At 39.5% G+C, this 24,860-nt stretch overlaps 1 protein-coding gene across 4 annotated transcripts in view; it reads right to left on the reverse strand.

Annotated features, from left to right (window-relative positions):
* The window catches only part of mtmr1 (myotubularin related protein 1), a 44,800-nt gene extending 21,236 nt beyond the window's left edge, over positions 1–23,564 (reverse strand). Inside the window, exons 1-14 of one of the 4 annotated variants that reach the window (XM_008117938.3) lie at positions 23,319–23,564; positions 19,218–19,314; positions 15,865–15,888; positions 13,268–13,318; positions 10,808–10,883; positions 6,618–6,712; positions 6,276–6,383; positions 5,817–5,915; positions 3,729–3,812; positions 2,909–3,058; positions 1,899–2,087; positions 1,602–1,787; positions 688–894; positions 450–542 (exon numbers count right to left, since the gene is read on the reverse strand). In XM_008117938.3, the coding sequence (XP_008116145.2) occupies positions 450–542; positions 688–894; positions 1,602–1,787; positions 1,899–2,087; positions 2,909–3,058; positions 3,729–3,812; positions 5,817–5,915; positions 6,276–6,383; positions 6,618–6,712; positions 10,808–10,883; positions 13,268–13,318; positions 15,865–15,888; positions 19,218–19,314; positions 23,319–23,494 (1,635 nt within the window). In that variant the 5' untranslated portion in view covers positions 23,495–23,564. The remainder of the gene's footprint in view (positions 1–449; positions 543–687; positions 895–1,601; positions 1,788–1,898; positions 2,088–2,908; positions 3,059–3,728; positions 3,813–5,816; positions 5,916–6,275; positions 6,384–6,617; positions 6,713–10,807; positions 10,884–13,267; positions 13,319–15,864; positions 15,889–19,217; positions 19,315–23,318) is intronic. The other 3 variants (XM_003225565.4, XM_008117939.3, XM_008117940.3) reach the window with 3 other exon arrangements.
* Between the last annotated feature and the right edge of the window lie 1,296 nt (positions 23,565–24,860).

A 24,860-nucleotide genomic window follows, 5' to 3' on the forward strand; every position in this document is an offset into this window, starting at 1 on the left:
GGGCTCAACTACAGTCTATGTCTCTGTTCTTAACTTTCACAGTGAATGCTCACAGAAATACATAGTTTCATTGCTCTGTTGCCCAAAAGGAAGCATAATGCTTATATGCATTAGAAATACAGTAGAGTCTCACTTATCCAAGCTAAACGGGCCGGCAGAAGCTTGGATAAGCGAATATCTTGGATAATAAGGAGGGATTAAGGAAAAGCCTATTAAACATCAAATTAGGTTATGATTTTACAAATTAAGTGCCAAAACATCATGTTTTATTTGACAGAAAAAGCAGTTCAATACGCAGTAATGTTATGTTGTAATTACTGTATTTACGAATTTAGCACCAAAATATCACAATATATTGAAAACATTGACTATAAAAATCGCTTGGATAATCCAGAACATTGGATAAGCGAGACTCTACTGTACTACCAGTATCATAAACTTGTTCTCACCTGTTTTGTCATTTGCCAAACGCAGTCTATGAACTGAAGGAAGATGGGCGATCTGTCAGCGTCAGCATGGTCATTGTCACCATGACCGACCCGCTAATGGGGCACAAAAATAATGAAGATTGTTTGAGCAAGATATCTTGAACGTCAGAACGGCAACTTGCAATTCCCAAGTAATTTTTTCATTTCTCCAAGCCAAGGTGTTCTCTGTTCGATCTGCCAAGTGACCTGTGATGCTTACCATTGCAAACCGGTGCCCGAAGCTCATCCATTCCTTCTCCAAGAGGACCTCAAAGCCTTTGATGGTTCTGTAATGGCTGTCCAGCATGAGCAGGGCTAAGGAGGTCAGCTGTGCCGTGCGGTCCCAGCCGTCGCTGCAGTGGACCACCACCGACGTTTTCCCAGACTCGATCTTGTCCGCGATCCTCACTGCGCCAGCAAGAAGCATCTTCAGGGGGGAAGAATTACAGGTTGAGAGACAACGGTCAATAGATGAGCTCCTCTCACTGAACACACGGGAAGGAAGGGTTGAACTGAAGGCTCGCCTAGCCTAGCACTGCAATTCCGGGACATTACAAGGAAGGCTCAGCCACTGTTTTGCCTCATTATCACTTCTGGACACAAGAGTGTAGAGAACTTGGCAAAAAAAACCTGCTGAAAAACCTGCCCTAAATAATCTATGTCTATGTCTATGTCTGTTTTTATTGTTGCTTTTATTGTTGTTTTTATTGTTATTTTCAAGCTAAGTGTATTGTTTTAATCTATTTCTGTAAACCGCTCCAAGCCAAACTGGGAGTAGCGGTATACAAGTCTAATAAATAAATAAATAAATAAATAAATAAATAAATAAATAAATATCTAAAATCCTCAGGCTACGAAAAGCGTTTCCCTCTTTTAGATGAATCATAGAATAGTAGAGTTGGAAGAGACCTCATGGGCCATCCAGTCCAACCCCCTGCTAAGAAGCAGGAAATCGCATTCAAAGCACCCCCGACAGATGGCCACCCAGCCTCTGCTTAAAAGCCTCCAAAGAAGGAGCCTCCACCACGGCCCCGGGGAGAGAGTTCCAGAATTGAAATGATAAAGGAGCAGAGAAAGGCTGTTGCCATTTTCAAGAAAAGAGCACAAGGTATGACTCTGATCAAGCCCTTTTACCCGTATATATTCCAGCCAGTGTGTACTCTCCACATTTGACAGCCACCGAGACTCATCAATGGTCGGGTACACAATCTCCTTCAGCTTGCGCAGGGACTCTCGCATCACGTGGATGTTGGGGATTTCCAAGAAGACCAACTCCACATTCGGGTAGGCGCCTTCGCTTTCGTATCCACCACCTTTTGCCTGAAAGCAGAATGCATTTCAGATCCAAACTAGCTAAAATCAGATCGATATTTAAAACTAGGAAATAAAAACACACAGAGTTTTCCCCAAACTCTTCCCTATTAATTCTACCTTATTTGTGTCTGCAACGCTATTCTGTCTGGCGTCAAAGATGAAGAGTTTGTGAGACTGAGCGTTGGCATCCATGATAGTCTGCAAGTACTTCTCGTCTTCCTTGCATCGCTTGTCGTTTGGACCGACCAGGGGTTGGCTGCAGCGCGTGACGGTGGCCTGGCTTTCGGGGTGGATCCAAGACAACACCTGCGTTCAGAAAATGCAGGCTCGTGTATGCCATTGTAGAAAACAAAGCAAAACCGACAAGTATCTGAAGTCGCTCTCTTCTAACAGGGAAGAGCTGCTCTGACGTTATGAAAATGCTGGAACTCAACCACATCACGCACAAGTTTGTAGTCTAACAACAATAACAACAACAACAACTACTACTACTACAATAACAACATTTTCATATCCCACCTCCATCTACTGCAGAGATAGGCAGCCAGGTTACTAACCAGAATGCCGAAGCTGACAATAACAATTTTATCGATGAAATGTTCTGACTGTAACTATGTCTATTTAAACTGAATTGTTTTGCCTTGTTATGATGTGTTTATTATGTTTGCTGTGTTTCAAGTTGTTTTATGTTGTTTTGATCAAAACAATATTGTTTTGACAATTGACTGTTTTTGCATAAATGTTGGAACCGTATTACCTGTATTAATTTACATGTTGGAACCGTATTACATGTATTAATTTACTCTATTATTATTAAAAGAATACATAAGCACATTTACACTGAAGATGAGAATAATGATTTGATCAGAGTTGGACAGTCTTATCTTAAATTTGAGCTTTATGTAAATATTCAAAAACATGTAACCTACTGATGCTTCAATTAATGTCATTTTATTGGTATCTATTTTTATTTCTGAAATTTACCACCCTCAGCTTATACTGGAGTCAATGTTTTCCCAGTTTTTTTGTGGTAAAATTAGGTGCCTCGGCTTATATTTGGGTCGGCTTATACTCAAGTATATACGGTAGGTCCCAATGCTAGGATATCTCATCATGTACTTACTTACCGGAACTCTGCCTTTTGCCCTGAACGCTGCTACTCTGGAGAGGTCGTCGTCTTTTACGCTTGTCGGCACAACAAGGATGGCAGGATACGTGTCACAAAATTCGTATGTGCTGTTGATTTTGGATATTTTCCAACTCTCGTTGGGTAAACCCTGCGGAGAAGCAAGACATTCTTGAGTGTTCACAGAATTGTACTCAACAGAGTCATAATACAAAATGAACAGGGAATGCCTTATGAAAAGTTACACAAGCTCAATACGTGTTCTGTATAGTTCAGTATATATAAAGCTCAAAATAATATAATAATAATGTTATTATTATATTATATCCATCTCCCCAAAGGGACTCAAGGCGGCTATGTAACAAGGTCTGAAGCTCAGCCAGCTCCTATTTAAGAAAGCCAGTTTAAACTGAAGGCCAGCATAGATATTTCTAGGCCAATATAAGGACTGATAATCTATACAACTGTTGCAGAATTGGTGTCACGGGTTCCAGTCATCTCCATCCTAGATCATAGTCACAAACCCTGGTACCACCACAATGTATTGCATTAAATAATTAATGCAGTTCGCCATCACTTGAACTGCCACGGATGAATTTAGTGGATGAATTTAACTATACATGCATTTTAAAATGTATAATTCATGGTTTTATAGAATCTAATTAGAGTTTTAATTGATGTGATACTGTTTTATTGTTTATTAATATGTCGTTGTTTTATTGAATGTATTTTGGGCAATGTAATTTGCCGACTGTATCCCCTCACCTCTGCAGGTGAAATGACAGGTACAGCAACAAAAAGTGAAAACCATCATTACTCACCTGCCTCTTGTATTCTGCTATTGGATCATACACTTTCCAGCCATTTGTGGGAAATTTCTCTCTATAGCTGAAGGCGAAGAATGGCTGAATGAAGGGAAAGAAAAGCACCATTTACTACCACTGAACTATTCCTTTCTCATCAGAATTCAGGGAAGCATTTTACCATAAATGTTTAATTTCACTATGTAACATGATTTTTGTTCCTGGGTTATAAATGTCATTTCCTAATTGGTCCTATCATCAAAACATGGGAAAAGTTTATTAAACTGCAAAAACTTTTGTTTTTTCGGGACATCCTGCAATAGCACATTTTGTTATAGTTTTTCAATTAGTTTCTCATCGAGTCTCAACCAATTCAATCTAGTTTTCTGCAGCCACAAAATGCAGTTTCTGGAGAACAACTATTTTTAAAGTAAGGACTACACAATAGGCTTGTGCATTTCGGCTGAACCTCGATCCATTTCTACTGACCGGATACCGGTAGACCCCTATATTTGTTTTTGCACGCCTCCCAAAAACAGGCGCTCAGCAGGATGACAGTTTTCGGACTGTGGCCGAAAAATAGAGCCAGATCCAGCCCATTGGCTTCTCTTAGAAGTATTTTCTGATGGAGAGGAGGGGAGATGATGGCTCAGGCCAAGTTTCTCCAGACTGAAGCCCAACTAAGTGTTGTAGTTGTTCTTTGTACTACTGGCATGTGGCAACAGTCAGCCAATAATAATAATAATAATAATAATAATAATAATAATAATAATAATAATAATAATAATAATAATAATAATATTTTTACTAGAAAATTCAGAAGGCAGAGACAAGCAGCACAGAGAGATATGTAAAGAGAGAACTAGTTTGCAAAGGAAGCTGGTAGGTAACTAGGAAGCTGTTTGCTGAGAATGAGTGTTTTCTTTTTCTTTTAATGATTATTATGATCTTTTAGAAGCATTTTTTAAGGAGAGGAGGGGAGGAAAAAAAGAAGCTAAACAGTGACTCAAGGATCTCAGAGCCACCCAAATATTTCTAAAGAAAAGCACAACTCAAGAGCAAAGAGAAGATGCTCTTTCATTCTCCCAAATGCATGCACGCACCCCACCCATCCCGCATGTTTCCAACTCCCAGAGTCCCACTAAATAACAAGAATCAAGAAAATAAAGGAAAATCAAAAAGATTCCAGAAAGAGGCCAAGCCAAGCCAAAAAATCAAGCTGAGTGGCAACAAGGCAAGACAATCGGACTGAGGCACGAGGACGCAACTGAGAGCAATGGAGGCGGTTGTCCCATTAAACAGACACAGTTTGTGTGAGACACATCACGGCGTTCGTTTGCTCCAATTGACCCAACAGGCAGGGCTCACAAGGAAACCCTGTGTGAGGAGGAGCAGGCGGCGGCAACCTATTTGCACACTACATGTAACCGAAAAGGGAGGAGCCATAATCGGTCCTGCTACAGATGGGAAACCCTGACGGTTGTGCCCTTGCCATTACGGCCATCCAAACAAGCCGTAAAGGCCAGATTGGCCGAAGGAAAATGGCTAAAACGGATCCTTGCACAAGCCTACTGCACAATTAAACAGGAAATAAAACCAGGACAGATTTTTTTCCAATTTTTGTTGCATAGTATTATCCAAATTAAAAAAAACATATTTATCATGAATAAAAACAATCCTACCAATTCTAATGCTTATTATTATTATTATTATTTTATTTATTTATTCCTCATTTTATCTCCCCAAAGGGGACTCAAAGCAGCTTAACAAAAAAGCATCAGCATAACAATTAAAAAGTATACAAACAGATGAACATTAAAACAGGATTAAATATAACCAGTGTTAAAAAGTTCCCAATTAAAAACCATTATGTTTATTCATGAAGTACAGATGTCAAGGGAACTTCACTGCACAGAACAACAGTCTTGGCTGTCTTACAGAGTATAAACTAAAAGCCAGGATAAGGATCTGCTAAATTAATAAATAGCATTTCTGTAATCTAGTGAAAAAAATGAAGTAAGAATCACACTGATATTTTGTTATAATGAGGGCTCTAAGGTAACTCTGCTTCCGTTTCACATATTTTGAAGAATGATGAATACTTACAAGCCCATGAGAAAGAGGAAACGCTCGAGTAATGAGGTTTTGAAAAATCTCTAGCCTGTTTTCTTCCTGTTTATAGGCAAGTCGCAAGTTTCTCATATCCTGTTGAAATATATCTTTGATGTTTAGCAAGTTAAAGTGGGAAAATGCTGTACAATTGTTACTTCGTTATACCCCGCCTTGAGCCACCAGGAGATATTTTTTTTTTTATTATTATTATTATTATTATTATTATTATTATTATTATTATTATTATTATTATTATTATTCCTTATATAAAATGGAGAAAGCCCAAGGATTTTTGTCTTGAGATATTTTAGAGCTCGTTAGCGCAATCACAGCTACATGGTCCTCATACGCTTGATAATGTAACAATGTAATTGATTTTTTGTTAAAAAATAAACAAGAATATTTTAAAAAATGAAGTACTCAAAATAACCATCTTCATATTTAAACTGCTACCTTGCAAACAATTTCAATGCCACAGGAGGTGTCTCCATGACTCTGCACTCCTATCTTTTCAACCCGATTTATCACTCCAAGAGGAACATCAAGAATAAAATGCGGATCCTGGAATTGGAAGGAAAAGAAAACACCAGGCTTATTTATTGCAGCAAAGAGCAAACATTTAGTGTTTGATAGTCTGAAGGAGACAAAAGTATACATTTATATATAGTGGGACGCATATAACTGTCACGACACTTTACACTGAGATGACAAATGCAAGCCAGTTTTCTGGGGGAAAATACAAGGGAACGTTCTAATTGAAAGATGAAGGATGCGCAGTAAGGAACAAGGTCTCACCCTTTCAACGTTCTTGAAGTACATTTTGAAATCTGTCACTGTCAGAGTACCACTGATGGCTCCCATAAACGGACAGATATACATGACATCTTTAGCTGGAAAAAAACAAGGTGTCGCTTGATTAGTGCCAACATTTCTACCATACAATGTACACAATTATATATGCAAAGAGGCAGAATATTTTATGTGAAGAACTCTTCTCTAATTTCACATGAATCTAGCCTGGCATCACGCTTAGAATACACTCATTTCATATACCAAATACAGTAGAGTCTCACTTATTCAATATAAATGGGCCGGTAGAACGTTGGATAAGCGAAAATGTTGGATAGTAAGGAGGGATTAAGGAAATGCCTATTAAACGTCAAATTACGTTATGATTTTACAAATTAAGCACCAAAACATCATGTTTTACAACAAATCAACAGGAAAAGCAGTTCAATACGTGGTAATGTTAAGTACAGTAGAGTCTCACTTATCCAACATAAACGGGCCAGCACAACGTTGGATAAGCAAATATGTTGGATAATAAGGAGAGATTAAGATAAAGCCTATTAAACATCAAAATAGGCTATGATTTTACAAATTAAGCACCAAAATATCACGTTATACAACAAATATGACAGAAAAAGTAGTTCATTACACATTAATGCTATGTAGTAATTACTGTATTCACAAATTTAGCACCAAAATATCACGATGTATTGAAAACATTGACTATAAAAATACGTTGCATAATCCAGAACGTTGGATAAGTGAGACTCTACTATAGTTATAACTGTATTTACGAATTTATGACCAAAACATCCCAATGTATTGAAAACATTGACTACAAAAACACTGACTACTAAAAGGCAGACTGCGTTGGATAAGCAAAGGTTGGATAAGCGAGATTCTACTGTAGTCTGTTTTACTCTAAACTTCAATACTCATGGATTTCAAAAGCAGATATTCTTAGGACAAAAAGAAAAAGAAAGCCAACAATTCCAATCGGTGTCTATAAAAACATTTACAAACCAAACAATGGTTAAGATGCACAATATTTTATTTAAAATTAATTTGTGCTATCATCTATCTATATTTTAAGTAACAAACGTGCCATGTGTGTTGCTATAAATCTATTTGGCTAAATGCTATTAATCCTTGGTGAGAATGGAGCCCCGCACTGCGCTCAGAAACATGTTTATTTAGTAGTGCGGCTTCCCAGTTCCAATGTGGCTTAACTTCTCTTTCTTTGTTGCAGCATGCATGCACAAGACATATCAATGTGCATATTCCATTTTCAATTTCTTCCATAGTTATTCAGAAATCAAAAGATAAGACTAGCTCTATCAGGAGTCTTCTGTGGCAGGAGCAGAGAAGCATTTAGGAACATTCAACAACAATAAACTCTATTGCCACCTGTTTTCCTGTCCTGGAAATAAGTAAGGCAGTTAGGCTGGAGAATTAAATAAAACATTTCAGACTTTACTATTTATCTGAAAGTTTTTTTTTACTGTGTTAGAAGCGACTAGAGAACATACTGCAAGTCACTTTTGGTGTGAGAGAACTGGTCATCTACACATACGTTGCCCAGATGTGTTTGCATCCTTCTGGGAGGCTTTTCTCATGTCCCCACAAGCTAGAGCTGACAGATGGGAGCTCACCCGAACTGAGAACATACTGCAAGTTGCTTTCGGTGGGAGAGAATTGGTTATCTACAGAGACATTGGCCAGGGAACATTGCCCGGATGTGTTAGCATCCTGCTAGGAGGTTTCTCTCATGAGCCCGCAAGCTAGAGCTGACATACAGGAGCTCATCCCATCTCGCGGATTTGAACCGGCAACCTTCAGGTGAGCAACCCAACCTTCAGGTCAGCAGTCCAGCCGGCACAAGGGTTTAACCCATTCCTCCTTTATCCGAAAGTAAGATGCAAGGACTCTGAATCCTGTATTCCAATGAATACTCAGGTTGTTCCTCCCAAAGACAACGGCTACACTTAGCCCTACTTGTCCCAAAGCCCCACGGAGGCAAACAAGCAGACTTCCAACCTGAGCTTCCCCGACAGCAGGTTATTCAATAAATCATGTCCATTTTCAGGGCATTCCAAGGGGAAGAGTAAGAAGCACTTCACAGCTCAAATACAGATTCAAGGCACCACCCTTTTGAATAAAATATGACACACAATCTCATTTGGTAACTCCGAAGGTTACAGCAAAAAGACCCCGGTTTACGTAATCAAACATTTGTGCCGCTCCGAGAGTTCAAAACATTCACCTACTTCAGGAATGAGCAAATTCCACGGAGCCCTAGGATGTGCTCTTCAAGGGCTATTGGGCCTAAAGATTATTATTATATTTATTTATATCCCCAAAGAGATCCAAGAGAAGTGTAGAACTGATAAAATTATCTATAGATACAAGTCAAGTCAACACATCTAAAATGGAAAATATATTTCTTAAGATGTATTATTTTAATATAAATATATTAATGCTATTATTATAAAATATACTTAATAAAAAATAGTTATTAAAAGACTCATTTATTTTTAATGTGCTGTGTTTTCTTGGAGTGACTGCAGTTGATTGAGGATCAAAAAGGATTCATTACAGAACAAATTCAATTAATTATAAAGTGATTTTAATTCATTGTAGAATTATTTCCACTCAATCTGGGAAGCAGCATGGCGACAGCATCAGCTGCAACTGGGCTGCTAAACTGTAAACGACTTACTTGCCCAAGATCTCCGCAGGGCTTCCTATTTGAATTAAGGCAATCGATTACACTGCTAATACGTTTCAGTGGTTTGACACCAAATTTTGGCAGGAAACTGAGAAACCCATTTGAGGTTTTCTCCCAAATACAGCTTGCCAATCCCTGGCTTAGAGGATTGAGAACACTGTGCATGAAGCAACCTCTATATACTAGGACAAGCTTTGCCCGGCCACGCGTAGCTGTGACTTATGGGAATTATTTGTTGGCCAGGTGGAATAGCAGTGAATAGCCTTGCAGCCTCAAAGCCTGGCCATTTTCTGGATTAGCTGGAGTCGCACCCTCAATCAAAGAGCCACTCTGAAGCCTGGCTACTTCCTTTGTAGGGGAATCATTGTTTGCCAGACTGCATTGCACTGAATAGCCTTACTGCTTGCAAGCCTGGCCGCTTTCTACCTTGCGGAATCCTTGGTTGGCAATAGCAATGAATAGTCTCGGTGTGGCAGGTATAAATGCTGCCTACCCTTCTAACTAGCAGCCGTGGGGGGGACGGCTTTTCCTCATCCTCTAATTTGGACTTTATTTTTCTAGATTTTTTTGTTTGAAAGATATAGACTGGATGACTATGTCTTTTGTAGCCAAATTTGGTGTGATTTGGTTCAGTGTTTTTTCTATTTACTCCATAGTACTCCATTTGCCTAGCTGCTTGCCTTATTTTAAAAAATATATAATTTAATAATAATTAAAAAATAAGAAATATTACGGAAGGGCCTGGAATTTTTGAAAAATTGCAAGAAATCAGGGGAAGACCCAAATGTTTTAAAAGTTGGAGGGCTAAAAGGGGTTGATATGCTCTCTGTGTGTGGCGATTTTCACCCCCCTAGCCCTAAATCTAAGCGGGGGGCGAGCCTCGGAAGCCCTCCCATTGCCACCAATAGCATGAACATTTTCTTTTTTTCATAAGCGAGACGAAAATTCTATTTGGAATTTTCAGAAACAGGGACAAATAAGAAAATGGTACAAAACGAATGACACTAAACAAAACAAACAGCAATTCCATACAAATGCACAACACTGCTATATGCTCTTAGAAATGTCTCTTTCAAAAGGCAGTTGTCTTTAGTGGGATGAATTGTATGAATTTAGTTGGAGTGATTGTATAGAATTCAAAAGGTGAGCATTCAATTTCAAACTCCCTGGAATTATCACAATAAAGAATAGAAACAACAAAAAGGAGGGTGTTTGAAGATCCACTGTAAACATCTCAAGGCTACATTCAGCCTCCTAACCACTCAATTTCAGATTTGTAATTAACTTCTCAGATCTGCTTTGGTTTTGTGCTCAATATCTCATTTAGGTTTAAGGGATTAAGGATCCAAGGCAAAACCTGATATCTTCATATAAAAACTTTGGAATATACAAAAGCAAAGGAAAAGCTTTGGTTTTATGTTTAGCCACAACCAATTGGATTATCTCAGCCACTTAATACTCCACTTACCGATCGCTTTGATTGATTCTCCAGGAAAAAGTGGGGCCTCTTCCATCTGAGCGAGTTTGTTTGCATCCCTCAGCGCCTGGCAAAGAGCCAAAGGCAGACGTCAACCTCCTGTTCCACCTGTACAGCTCCAAGGCACAACTACTACTACTACAAGGGGTTTTGGCTGGTTTACAGGAACAACACACACCAAGGTTCTTTCATCTCAAAGCAGAGCCCTTGAACGGCGTGGGACGGAGCAGACGTACACTTACGGCCCATTTAAGAGATCAGGAACGAAGCGCGTTGGCACGTGCGCCTCTCTCTTGAGTGCAAATTCCCATCGGCCTCAGTTCTGGTTAAACATTTAATCAGGAATGACAGGAGAAGCTAACCATAATCACTTAGCTGTAATCTGAAAATGGTTCAAACCTCTGGTTAAGAAAGGAGTCATGTCAGCAATGCGAGCATCATTGATACCGCAGCAGATTAAAAGGTATAGGTGAATTCAAGGCTTGAAAAGGGTAAGAATTTACTCTCCTGCGGCCTGTTCCTGATCTCTTAGCGATAGTTAAGAGTAAGTCTGCTCCAATTCTATACCGTATTTCTGATTCCAAAAGGGTTCTGTTAGTTACGCATTTGCAGAAGACAAGCACAGATTAGCAAAACACGAATTAGCAGCAAAGCATTGCACAAAGGTATGCGCAACTACCTACAGAGAGACAGCACAGGAGAGCAGTTGGAAGGCTGGGCTTTGGAAGAGCAGGGGTCCCATCCCTGTTCAGCCACGGAAACGCTCTGCCTGGCCTTGGGCAAATCACACTATTTCAGCCCTAGAGGAAACCTTACCAAGAAAAACCCAGGGATTGCCTGAAATCGGAAAATAACTTGAAACAAAAAAGCTCAGCTATCTTAGGACACACAGAATCAAAATTTCTGCAAGTACTGCAAACTGTAGGATAATTTTACACACAGCATGTTGCTGTTATATTTTGACAGCATCAGGCATTCTTGCAATCCACTACTCTGAAGTTCTGAAACACGTTTATACACTAAGTGTTTTTTTTACACTACATGCATTAATATTTTATCCAGTTTAACAACACTCTAGAAATCCAAAGTAATTTTATGCCCAGCTTCCAGTGGAAAGTTGATCAGAGCCACCACCTAAAGCTTCTTAGATAAGCATTTTCTCATGTTCAAAAACAGCATTTTCCTACTGTGCCCTGCCAGAAGGGACAGAGAGCTTCATCTATGCTGACGATCTTGCCATCACCGCTCAAGCAGGGAGATTTGAAATGGTAGAACAGAAAGTCTATGAAGCTTTAGGTGCTCTTACTGACTATAGCAGGGAAAACCAGCTGATTCCTAATCCATCTAAAACACAGACATGTGCTTTTCATTTCATAATAATAAAACTTTGTTTCTATTCCATCCTATCTCCACAAAGGGACTCAGGCAGATTCCAACAAATAATGGCATACATTCAATGCCTTCATAAAACAGATAAATATTGGCATAAAATCCCAACAAGACCCTATATATAAAAACTGTGTTAAAGACCTTTAAAAAAACCTTTTAAGAACAGACAAGCATTTGGAGCTCTGAGGATTGCCTAGGAAGGAATCCCACTGGAGCATCACAGAACACCCAAATACCTGGGAGTCACTCTGGATCGTGCTCTGACTTGCAAGGAGCACTGCTTGAATATCAAGCAAAAAGTGGGTGCTAGAAATAATATCTGATTGGCACAACCTGGGGATCACAACCAGACACAGAGAAGACATCTGCCCTTGCGCTTTGCTACTCTGCTGCTGAGTACACATGCCCAGAGTGGAATACATTTCACATTAAAACAGTGGATGTGGCTCTTAATGAGACATGCTGCATTATCACAGGATGTCTATGCCCTACACCACTGGAGAAATTATACTGCTAATCTGGTATTGCACCACCTGATATCTGTCGGGAAGTATCAGCCAATAATAAAAGGACCAAGGCATTGACATCTCTGGTCCATCCCCTGTTCGGGTATCATCCTGCACAGCAAATCCAAGTGGCCAGCTTCTGGTCAAAAGAAATCTAGTATAATGCCAAGTTTTGACTTTGTGTGTGTTTTTAAATATATTATAACTTTACCCTCCGTTCACTTCTGACACGATAAATAAAAATAAATAAACACTGTGCCCCTAACCCCAACACATGTGGAAGCCTGACTGTTCATATTACATTATAAGTTATATTAGTACATAATTCTGCTCTAAACAATCCACTAGATTTAATGTGACTGGTGAAGTCCTGAATAAAAACCAAAAAAGACCAAAGGCTAGAAACATTTTCAAAGGACATACAGAAAATGTTAAATGATTCTCAATGGGGGGGATTTTTGCCATGTAGGTAGTAAAGAGAAAAATGTTGACATCTCCAGCACTAACAGGGACAAACTACATCATTAGAGAACAAATAATGAGTAAAACTTGGCACCTGGTCAACTTCTGCGTCAGAAGTATAGCCATTGTGTCCATCCTGAATCTCCTGAATAGCATGATGCAGCAGTGGGCAAGCAGAAGGAAAAGGGGAAAAAACATGCACATAACAGGTGAAAGGACAGAACATTTTATTTAAAAAAGAGACAGTAGATACTTCAGCATAAACATATATGATCAGCTTTTTAGTATCTTGCAGAAATCAAGTACATTGAGCACATTGCTTTGGAAACGGTGAAGCCCAATCATTCTTTCAATTAGGATGAACAGGAAAGTTGGCGTTTCTGTTCTTTGAACAGTGAGTCCAGCTTTCAAAGAACACAAAGTATGTACTGTCTTTTGGAAACAATCTTCAAAACAGCAGAGTATAAAAGTAGGTCACATGCTGAAAACCACAGAAAAAACCGATTACAGCACATTACAGGAGCAATGAGAGAGTCCATGCAACCACTGGAAGATCCAACTATGAAGTATTTTCTGTCCCCACTAGAAACATTAAGACAATTTATAGCGCTGCTTTAATGGTCCCATCTGAAGAGCTGCCTAACAGTGAAAACCATAATATATAATGCTGATACTCCAGTTAAAACATACCAACAGAAGACTTTAGGACTGGTATGTAGCCCTTTCTGAGAAGCAATTTAATATTTCAAAGTTCATAATAGTTTTCCATATGCTGACAGGGACATCAAGAAAGTTTTTGCCAGGTTTCTTTTGACCAATTTATATATTTAGGAAGACTTTTCTAAAGTCTGTAAACCAAGCTAAAAGATCACTAGAACCATGAGAATTTTGATTTCATTTACTTGTGTTTTGAAGAGAACTGGTTTCTTTGCAAAACTGCTCTTCACCTCTGAGAGAGAGATGAGATCATGCCTGGTGATGATGGGAAAATACATTAACTGAAGAGGCAGCACAACTTCTCTGGGCAATGATTCATCCCATAGAAATATGCATGCCCAACACTGCTCTGGGGTCGCTCTGAAAGGCTGAATTATTCCGCTGATGAAGAGGCACCACAGCCAAACACCACGGATTCTAGACATTTCCCCTGCTTTGCTGCAAAAAAAAGTATATGCAAATATGGACTAAATAAAACCACTTTGGAAATAAACCATGTAACAACACATGTTACACAGAATAAACTATTCAATAATTCCTATTAGTATAATTTTCAGTTGACTTCTCCTAAGTCAGTAAATGGATTATGTTTTCCAACATTTTACAGTCTGGGATGCTGTGATTTTTCTAGCCATGTTCCAGAAGCATTCTCTCCTGACGTTTCACCCACATCTATGGCAGGCATCCTCAGAGGTTGTGAGGTCTGTTGGAAACGAGGCAAGTGTGGTTTATTTATCTGTGGAATAAATAAATAGTGGGAGAAAGAAAGAACTCTTGTCTGTTGGAGGCAAGTGTGAATGTTGCCACTGGCCACCTTGATTAGCACTGAATGGCCTTGCAGCTTCAAAGCCTGGCTGCTTCCTGCCTTGGGGAAATCCTCTGTTGGGAGGTGATTAGCTGGCCTTGATTGTTTCCCGTCTGGAATTCCCCTATTATTTGAGTATTTTTCTTTATTTACTGTCCTAATTCTAGGTTGTTTTTTTAAAATACTGGGAGCCAGATTTTGTTCATTTTCATTGTTTTCACCTTTCTGTTGAAATTGTCCACATACATGCAGATTTCAATGGTTTCTCTCAGGCTTTGAAGCTGCAAGGCTTCAAAGGACCCAGTTCTTTATTATGAAGAAATGTAGTTACTATTTTTGTAAATAAACCTTTTGTGATTTTAAAGACAGAACTCTGGATCTTTGCTTCCTTAGCTCTAAATTATTTACAGCCACATGGCACTTCACGCTCTGCTTGCTGTGAGCTGAATGCTCAACTATAAGTATCCTGTTTGCTTATTTTTGGATGCTCTGCTGTATTTTTGTTTGGGTAGTTTCCCCTAACACAGAAAATCACAAGAAAGGTACGCCAGAAGCCTCCTGGTAAAGAAAGCTAAGCAAGAAGTAAGCACCTGTTCAGGAGCAAAGAGTGACCCAATGTAGTGGTATCCAGTTTGAATCACAGATTTAGAATTTTGCATTGAGAGCCTAGCAATTAAGGCAATATTTGCATAAAAGCATTGTAATGTACATAGATGCAAACATGAATTGAAATCTTATTTAAATGGGATAAAATAAAACGCATTGCTTTTTCTGAGCTTTCTCCTTCCAATGCCTTCGACACAGAGAACACATTAAGGCTGCGAATATAGTACTCTGCAGTCTAACGCACGTGAGCCTCAGTCGAGAGGACCCATTTTGTCAGAATTAATGTAATAAAACTTAAGTTAATACCGCGCATTTTCAACATAACTGAAACATACTGCACTCTCACACACTGGCTTTTATGGCTCATGGAAGCATTGTAATGTACATAAAACATTTCTATTGCAAACAAGCTGTTGCACGGCATAGCAAGATGGCCCAACTTCTCTGAAACAATCGTTAATGAAATACAGAAGAACACTGAGGAGCCACACTGAGTTTTCAACACAGCACACAAACACAAACAGGTCAGAGGCTGACTCGCCGATAACCACATTGATTCTTACCCTTAGAGTAGGCCTCTTGTACACCTGTTAGTTAAAATACAGATATTATCCAACAAGTCACCAATTTCAATCCTAAATTTGGGCAACGCTACCTTCCGTCCCCTCTTTTTCCCACCCTGCATGTCAGAAACCATTTCAAGGGCTCAGAAGGAGCCAGGAGGTGTTTTTCCTTACTTTTGATTCCCTTTAATCCTTCACGAAGCAAGAGACTCAGAACATGTTCCCACTTTAGCCAAGGAATATTTTGATAGCAAATAGTGGTGATGCTTCTTCAGTAGCCATCAACATTGTCGTTATTTATATACAGTAGAGTCTTGCTTATCCAAACTTTACTCATCCAACGTTCTGTATTATCCAACGCATTCTGCCTTTTAGTAGTCAATGTTTCTGTAGTCAGTGTTCTCAATACATTGCAATGTTTTGGTGCTAAATTCATAATTACTACATAATGTTACTGTGTATTGAACTGCTTTTTCTGTTGATTTCTTGTAAAACATGATATTTTAGTGTTTAATTTGTAAAATCATAACATAATTTGACATTTTATAAGCTTTTCCTCAATTCCTCATTATCCAACATTTTGCGAGCCCGTTTATGTTGGATAAGCAAGACTCTACTGTAATTTGTTTTTCAAATAATTATGATGTGCAAATATTGAAAAATATAGATTTTCAGACATATATTGTATGCACATTAGAAGCACTGAAATACAGGGTGTTTGAAAAAGAACTCCCTAGTTTTAATGTATTTATACTTAAAACTAGGGAGTTCTTTTTCAAACACCCTGTATAGAAAAATCAGACCAGGCACTCAGACACAGGCACAAAGAAGGTGCAAGGGGTCTGTGTAAATGCACAATCTGGTAGGATAGAGAAGAGAAGGGAGGCCTGCTATCTATACATTCTAGTGCAAGATGGTCCCTGGTACAGCAAATGGAGCTGTATGTAGACACGTAAAGTGATGTACTGATGCCGATATGTATGTAAAAGCATGTTACTTTGTTTGCCTGTATTTGAAGATGTATAAAAGGGAAAGCCAATGCCATTATCCTCACTCTGGTTTGCTTTCGGAGGAAATTCCACGCCAGGGTCTCAGCTGAAAATAAAACCGTACTTTTCGGCCTCAACAAAGGATCGCTCTTGGTGTTATCTCTCCTATCATCCACAACAATTTCAGGGAAAAAATAAACAAGGAATCCATAATTATGGAAAATCCATAATTATCCAAACAAGGAATCCATAATCCATATTATATGAGAGCCATGCGTGAGTTAGGGCCTTTTACTCAAGCACTCAAGACCTGGCTCTTTACTAGAGCTTTTAATCTATGTTAATTTTATCAATATTTGTATGTATGTATTTTTATCCTTTACAATTTTATCTTGTAAATCTCCTAGAGCATCTTGGATGGAGGGCGATTAATAAGTAATTAAATGATGATGATAATTATATGATTTCCAAGCTTCAACAGGACTTCACCCATTCTTTAGTTAGGAGGAGGAAGCCAATGGAAATTCTGTATTTGTAGCTCGTGCTTTTATTGCATTGGGTTCCTTCCATCACAGGCTTTAACGGCTATCTTGGGCCTACAAAGCAGATCCTTTCCTCTCTTCATATGTATTTCTGAAAGAATGCTTTCAAGTCAGGTGCCTGATATCTATTATTATGGTGTCTTGACAATGATAGTCATTTTCTATTATAAATAACTGCTAACTAGAAAGAAGCTGATGGGGTCTGATGTGTTACACAACCAGAAAATCAGCAATATTTATAAATTATAGTCATTACATTTGAATTGTGTCATGTGTTCAAGTTATGAATTCTGAAAGCACAATGAAATCAACAGAATATGGTTGATTGCAAGAAGATTTCATCAAAATTATATACTGTACATATATATGTATATCAGGAGTACAGATGCATCAGGGGTAGTGAGATTCAGAAGCTGCATGTGGCCATTAAAAAAATTGGGGAAGCTTAAAATGTTGACAAAATGGCCAACAGTAGCCCCTCAAATCTTGGGAAATTTTGCTGTGCTGGCATACCTGACGCATATATCAACACACCTAAAGAGGAAAGATAGCAGTCCAAATTCTTGCTACCCAATTTGGCTTAGAAAAGAGCCCCGAGCGGTGCAAAGGGTTAAATTCTTGTGCTGGCAGGACTGCTGACCGACAGGTCTGCAGTTTGAATCCAGGGAGAGTGGGTGAGCTCCCACCTGTCAGCTCCAGCTTCCCATGCAGGGACATGAGAGAAGCTTCCCACAAAGATAGTAAAACATCAAATATCCGGGCAATGTCCCCTGGGTCATGTCCTAGCAGGCAGCCAATTCTCTCACACCAGAAGCAATTTGCAGTTTCTCAAGTTGCTCCTGACACACACACACAAACTTAGGAAAGAGCTGTTAGGAATTGTGGGAGTTGAAGTCCAAAACACCTGGAGGGCTGAAGTTTGCCCATACCTGCTATATAAGTATTACTAGCTGTGCCCGGCCACGCGTTGCTGTGGCAAAGTGGTGGTGGTATTGGTTAAAAATTGTTGCGGAATTTTATTTGACATTATTTGTATTTTTCAATTAATTTTATTGTAACTTATCTTTTTTATTTATTATATTTTATTATTTTGTTGTATTATTTTTAGTTATTTTGTTATTATAGTATTTTATTGTATTAATTTTTTTAGTTTTTTTATTATTTTTATTGTATTATTTGTATTTATTTTATTTTTTATTAACACTGGGCTGAGTGGGTTGCTAGGAGACCAAGTGGGCGGAGCTTAGCCTTCTAACTGGCAGCAATTGGATAAAAACAATTATTTCTCTTCCTCTAATTAGGACTTTATTTTTCTTTTCTTTTTGTTGTCGGAACCTAGGGGCAAGGATGGTGGGTTGTGTTGCCAAATTTTAGGTTCTGGGGCTTGTACTTTTGTTGTTCAGTGGGAGGAACGGACACCATTACTCCTTTATATATATAGATATTTTGCTTCTACATAATATGCTTCCTACATCTATATGATGAGAAAAACTCAAGATAGGATTTTGTTTTTTTTAATCAAAAGGATGAAAAATGTATTTATTTACAGCATTTTTTACCCCGCCTTTCTCACCCGGGCAGACTCAAGATGAAGCCGTTTGCAATTTTATCATCACTATTAATTGTGTGAAGCAGGAATATTTTGATTTGAAGTAGCATTCAAACATTCATATATGAAATGCATTATTGTAACATGTACCCTTCTTCCAGAAGATTGAAGATTTCCAAATTGTAGGCTCAGCATCCCATTCTTGCCCCTCATCACCTTCTATATTTTCTTTTCAGCACTAGGCTTATTAAATACGTAAATGAACAGACTTACCCGGTATTCTCTCTCTGAGGGAACAGAACCCGAAATCTGGCTAGAAATTGTAGCAGCAATGAGTTGCTTGCACCATTCGACATGGGATCCTGTGGGACTGAAAGAACAAAATACAAACAACTAATTTAACCAAAGGCCTGCAGTTCTGATCGAAAAAAAGAAAGGCAATGCTGGGTACCCAAGCTAGTTTCAAATAAAAATACAATTGGAAAGGAACCTAAAAACTTGGTTCTTCCAAAAAGCCTTCGAGGATTAATTATTGTAGGGCTGATCTATCTGCCCATCTAACAATAGGATGCCTGGCCATTATTATTTTGCACTTTATTGACTGTTTTAACTGTGAAACTACCTCTCCCATGTTGAAGTTTTCTGCACTCTGGCCCAGATCCGTGTTTTTAGCCTTCCCGTTTTTAATCATTTTATGCTGTATGCTGACTTTTATGACTGTTTACTGATGTTGATGTTTTATTGATGCGACATTTGTTTTATTCTCGATATTTGTTTTATTGCTGTTGTTGTATTGTTGTCGGGCATGGCCCCATGTAAGCCGCTCCGAGTCCCTCCGGGGAGATGGGGCGGGGTATAAAAATAACGTTATTATTGTTTTATTATTAACCTCATATTCCAGGAATCTGTGTAGGGAACGTGCAAAGCACATTTCCTTGAAAGTACCATAAACTGCAGCAAACTGACTGGTTATTGCTTTGTTCCAAGTGTGCTTTGATGGAGTAGGCACTGATAGAACTCTGTAACTCTCGCTCTGAAATGGAGAGAGCAACAATCTTTCCAGCAGTATTTTTAAATGTTGAACAAACAAAACTGAAGAAATCTTGGAACTTGAACAAACTGATGTGAACTGAAAGTTCTGATCAATCGAGGCATCTCTTTTAATGAAAAATTATATTTAGGAGCAGAAAACAAATTAATTACAGAAATTACAACATGAGTTTTAAAGCTAATGAGACTACATTCAAACAGGATGGCCCGTGAAGCATTCTCCAACTTCAGCAAGAGGCCCTTTCTTTGGGAATGCCCAGGCACTTAGGAAAAGCATGAAAACTATTTGCTGAAACAGCCAAAAACGTCTGGCGTCTAAATCCAAGAAGGGATGCCAGATTCTGAGAAATGGGAAAGGGGGCTGCAACTAGTGTCGACAACAAAAACTCTAAAAAAGGACAAAAGGAAAGACCAGTAAATTACTTTTGACACTGTATTTTAAAATGGGGAATGAACTGACCTCACCAACTAACAATTCACAGAAGAGGGCAACATGATGGTCCTAAAAGTGGGAAAACCCAGCCATAAAATTCACTGATAAGACCAAGAATCATTAGCAGCAGGATGCATGTAGAATCCATGGCCTTGATGGAGTATATTGATTTCAATTTGTAATTTTATGTCTGTTTTTAGTAGAATTGTTTTGGTTCTGTCATGATATTGTTTATTATGTTTACTATGTTTAACTTTGTTGCATGGTGTTTTTGACAACTGAATATTTTTTATGTTCATGTTGGAAACTACCCTGAGTCCTCTCAAGGAGATGGAGCGGTATAGAAATAAAGTTTTATTATTATTATTATTATTATTATTATTATTACTACTGACACAAAGACATTGTATGACACAGCAAACGAGATAGATATGCTGGATTTCGTATCACAAAATCACAAGTCGAACACTTTCCAGGTGTTTAGGACTGTGTGATGCATTATTATTATTATTATTGAGTTATTTTTATAGAGGCTGGATGACCATCTGTGGGGGCTGCTTTGATGGTGTCTTCCCTGTCTCACACTGTGGGGCTGGAGTGGCTGGCCTTTGAGGTCTCTTCCAACTGTAACATTATTATTATTATTATTACTATTGAGTTATTCTTATAGAGGCTGGATAGCCATCTGTGGGGGCTGCTTTGTTGGTGCCTTTCCTGCAGGGCAGGGGATTAGAGTGGATGGCCCAGGTAGTCTCTTCAAACTCTATTATCATCATCATCATCATCATCATCATCATCATCATCATCATCAAGGCTGGATGAACATCTGTGGGGGCTGCTCTGATGGTGCCTTTCTGGCAGGGGATTATAGTGGATGGCCCAGATAGTCTCTTCAAATATTATTATTATTATCATCATCAAGGCTGGATGGCCATCTGTGGGGGCTGCTTTGATGGTATCTTCCCTGCCTGGTGATTATTATTATTGAGTTGTTGTTATAGAGGCTGGATGGCCATCTGTGGAGGCTGCTTTAATGGTACTTTCCCCACCTCGCACCGTGGGGCTAGAGTGGCTGGCCTTTGGGATCTCTTCCAACTGTAACATTATTATTATTATCATTGAGTTGTTATAGAGGCCGGATGGCCATCTGTGGGGGCTGCTTTGATGGTGCCTTCCCTGCCTGGTATCATGGGGCTGAAGTGGCTGGCTGTAATATTTTTATTATTATTATTATTATTATTATTATTATTATTATTATTATTGAGTTGTTGTTATAGAGGCCGGATGGCCATCTGTGGAGGCTGCTTTGATGGTGCCTTCCCTGCCTGGTATCATGGGGCTGAAGTGGCTGGCTGTAATATTATTATTATTATTATTGAGTTGTTGTTATAGAGGCTGGATGGCCATCTGTGGAGGCTGCTTTGATGGTGCCTTCCCTGCCTGGTATCATGGGGCTGAAGTGGCTGGCTGTAATATTATTATTATTATTATTGAGTTGTTGTTATAGAGGCTGGATGGCCATCTGTGGAGGCTGCTTTGATGGTGCCTTCCCTGCCTGGTATCATGGGGCTGAAGTGGCTGGCTGTAATATTATTATTATTATTATTGAGTTGTTGTTATAGAGGCCGGATGGCCATCTGTGGAGGCTGCTTTGATGGTGCCTTCCCTGCCTGGTATCATGGAGCTGAAGTGGCTGGCTGTAATATTATTATTATTATTATTGAGTTGTTGTTATAGAGGCCGGATGGCCATCTGTGGAGGCTGCTTTGATGGTGCCTTCCCTGCCTGGTATCATGGGGCTGAAGTGGCTGGCTGTAATATTATTATTATTATTATTATTATTGAGTTGTTGTTATAGAGGCTGGATGGCCATCTGTGGAGGCTGCTTTGATGGTGCCTTCCCTGCCTGGTATCATGGGGCTCAAGTGGCTGGCCTTTGGGGTCTCTTCCAACTGTAACATTATTATTATTATCATTGAGTTGTTGTTATAGAGGCTGGATGGCCATCTGTGGGGGGTGCTTTGATGGTGCCTTCCCTGCCTGGTATCATGGGGCTGAAGTGGCTGGCTGTAATATTTTTATTATTATTATTATTATTATTATTATTGAGTTGTTGTTATAGAGGCCGGATGGCCATCTGTGGAGGCTGCTTTGATGGTGCCTTCCCTGCCTGGTATCATGGGGCTGAAGTGGCTGGCTGTAATATTTTTATTATTATTATTATTATTATTATTATTGAGTTGTTGTTATAGAGGCCGGATGGCCATCTGTGGAGGCTGCTTTGATGGTGCCTTCCCTGCCTGGTATCATGGGGCTGAAGTGGCTGGCTGTAATATTTTTATTATTATTATTATTATTATTATTATTATTATTGAGTTGTTGTTATAGAGGCCGGATGGCCATCTGTGGAGGCTGCTTTGATGGTGCCTTCCCTGCCTGGTATCATGGGGCTGAAGTGGCTGGCTGTAATATTATTATTATTATTATTGAGTTGTTGTTATAGAGGCCGGATGGCCATCTGTGGAGGCTGCTTTGATGGTGCCTTCCCTGCCTGGTATCATGGGGCTGAAGTGGCTGGCTGTAATATTATTATTATTATTATTATTATCATTGAGTTGTTGTTATAGAGGCTGGATGGCCATCTGTGGAGGCTGCTTTAATGGTGCCTTCTCCGCCTCGCACCATGGGGCTGGAGTGGCTGGCCTTTGGGGTCTCTTCCAACTGTAACATTATTATTATTATCATTGAGTTGTTGTTATAGAGGCTGGATGGCCATCTGTGGGGGCTGCTTTGCTGGTGCCTTTCCATGACCAGGCCTGGGCCCAGATTCCCCAAAGGGAGGCCGTTTCCTGTACTTCGACGGCGGGGAGAAGCGGGCGCGGCCTGCTCACCTGTCCAGGGCCTCCACGCTCGGCTGCCGGGACGCGGAGGCGGAGGAGCCCGCCGTCCCTCCCCCGGCGCCGCTGCTCCCGGCCGAGACCAGCCTGGTGGGCCTCCGTGCCGGGCCCGGGCCTGCTCCTCCTCCTCCGCCGCCTTCGCCTGGGAGCGAGCCCGCCCTGCCCTCCATCCCGGCGGCACACCGGCCTCTTCCGGCGCCAAGCGACGACTGAGGGAGCCCGATTTCGTTTGCCTACCTTCCCAGAGGCCTCCGCGTGAGGGAGGCGCCCCATTGGCTGGGAAGGGGGAAGGGGCGTGGCCTCGAAGAGAAAGGGGCGTGGTTTACTCTATCCTGGCTCCCCATGTAAACACACCTTCTGGCAAGTCCATATTGACCTCGGAGGACGCCTGCCATAGATGTCGGCGAAACGTCAGGAAAGAATGCTTCTGGAACATGGCCACACAGCCCGGAAAACATACAAAAACTATGAACAAATTCCCATGCATACTGCACATATCTTATTTTAAAGTAAAAAAAACAAAACGGGAACAAATGTGCGTTGAAACTCAATGACAGACCCAGTCTTTTTGACTCGGAACGCGCCAATTTGAATATTTGTAAGTGTATTTTTATGAATGTCTAATGCATTTAGTTTTAATTGATTCGTAATGTATTGTATTATTTTTATATACAGTAGAGTCTCACTTATCCAACATAAACGGGCTGGCAGAAGCTTGGATAAGCAAATATGTTGGATAATAAGGAGAGATTAAGAAAAAGCCTATTAAACATCAAAATAGGTTATGATTTTGCAAATTAAGCACCAAAACATCATGTTATACAACAAATATGACAGAAAAAGTCGTTCATTACACATTAATGCTATGTAGTAATTACTGTATTTATGAATTTAGCACCAAAATATCACAATGCATTGAAAACATTGACTACAAAAATGTGTTGGATAATCCAGAACGTTGGATAAGTGAGACTCTACTCTATGTGCTTTTATTGTAAGCTCTGAGTCCCCTATTGGGTGAGAAGGGCGGGATACAAATATTGTAATAAATACATAAATAATAAATACAGCCTCAATGTTAATAATAATAATAATAAGAGACCCTATTGAGTCCAATCCCCTTCTGCCTTTGTGCACCAAAAGCACCCCTGACAGATGGCCACCCAGTCTCAATGTTGTTAATAATAATAATAATAATAATAATAATAATAATAATAATAATAATAATAAATCACACACTCCTAAATGCTTGGGAAGTGTTCAACTTGTGATTTTGTGATACAAAATCCAGCATATATATCTCGTTTGCTGTTATGCTGTGTCTTCTTTAATAATAATAATAATAATAATAATAATAATAATAATAATAATAATAAGTTTGGGAACCCCTGGCCTACGTTGTGAAGCTGCCCTGAGTCCCCTCCGGGGTTGAAAAAGGCGGGATAAAAGAGCCGTAAATACATAAAATAAATAAATACATAAATAAAAGTCTGGAAGGCAATGGAGACACAAGACCATGCAATGAGTTTCCCAGAA

The sequence above is a fragment of the Anolis carolinensis genome, unplaced genomic scaffold (assembly GCF_035594765.1).
Source record: "Anolis carolinensis isolate JA03-04 unplaced genomic scaffold, rAnoCar3.1.pri scaffold_12, whole genome shotgun sequence".
Lineage (NCBI taxonomy): Eukaryota > Metazoa > Chordata > Lepidosauria > Squamata > Dactyloidae > Anolis > Anolis carolinensis.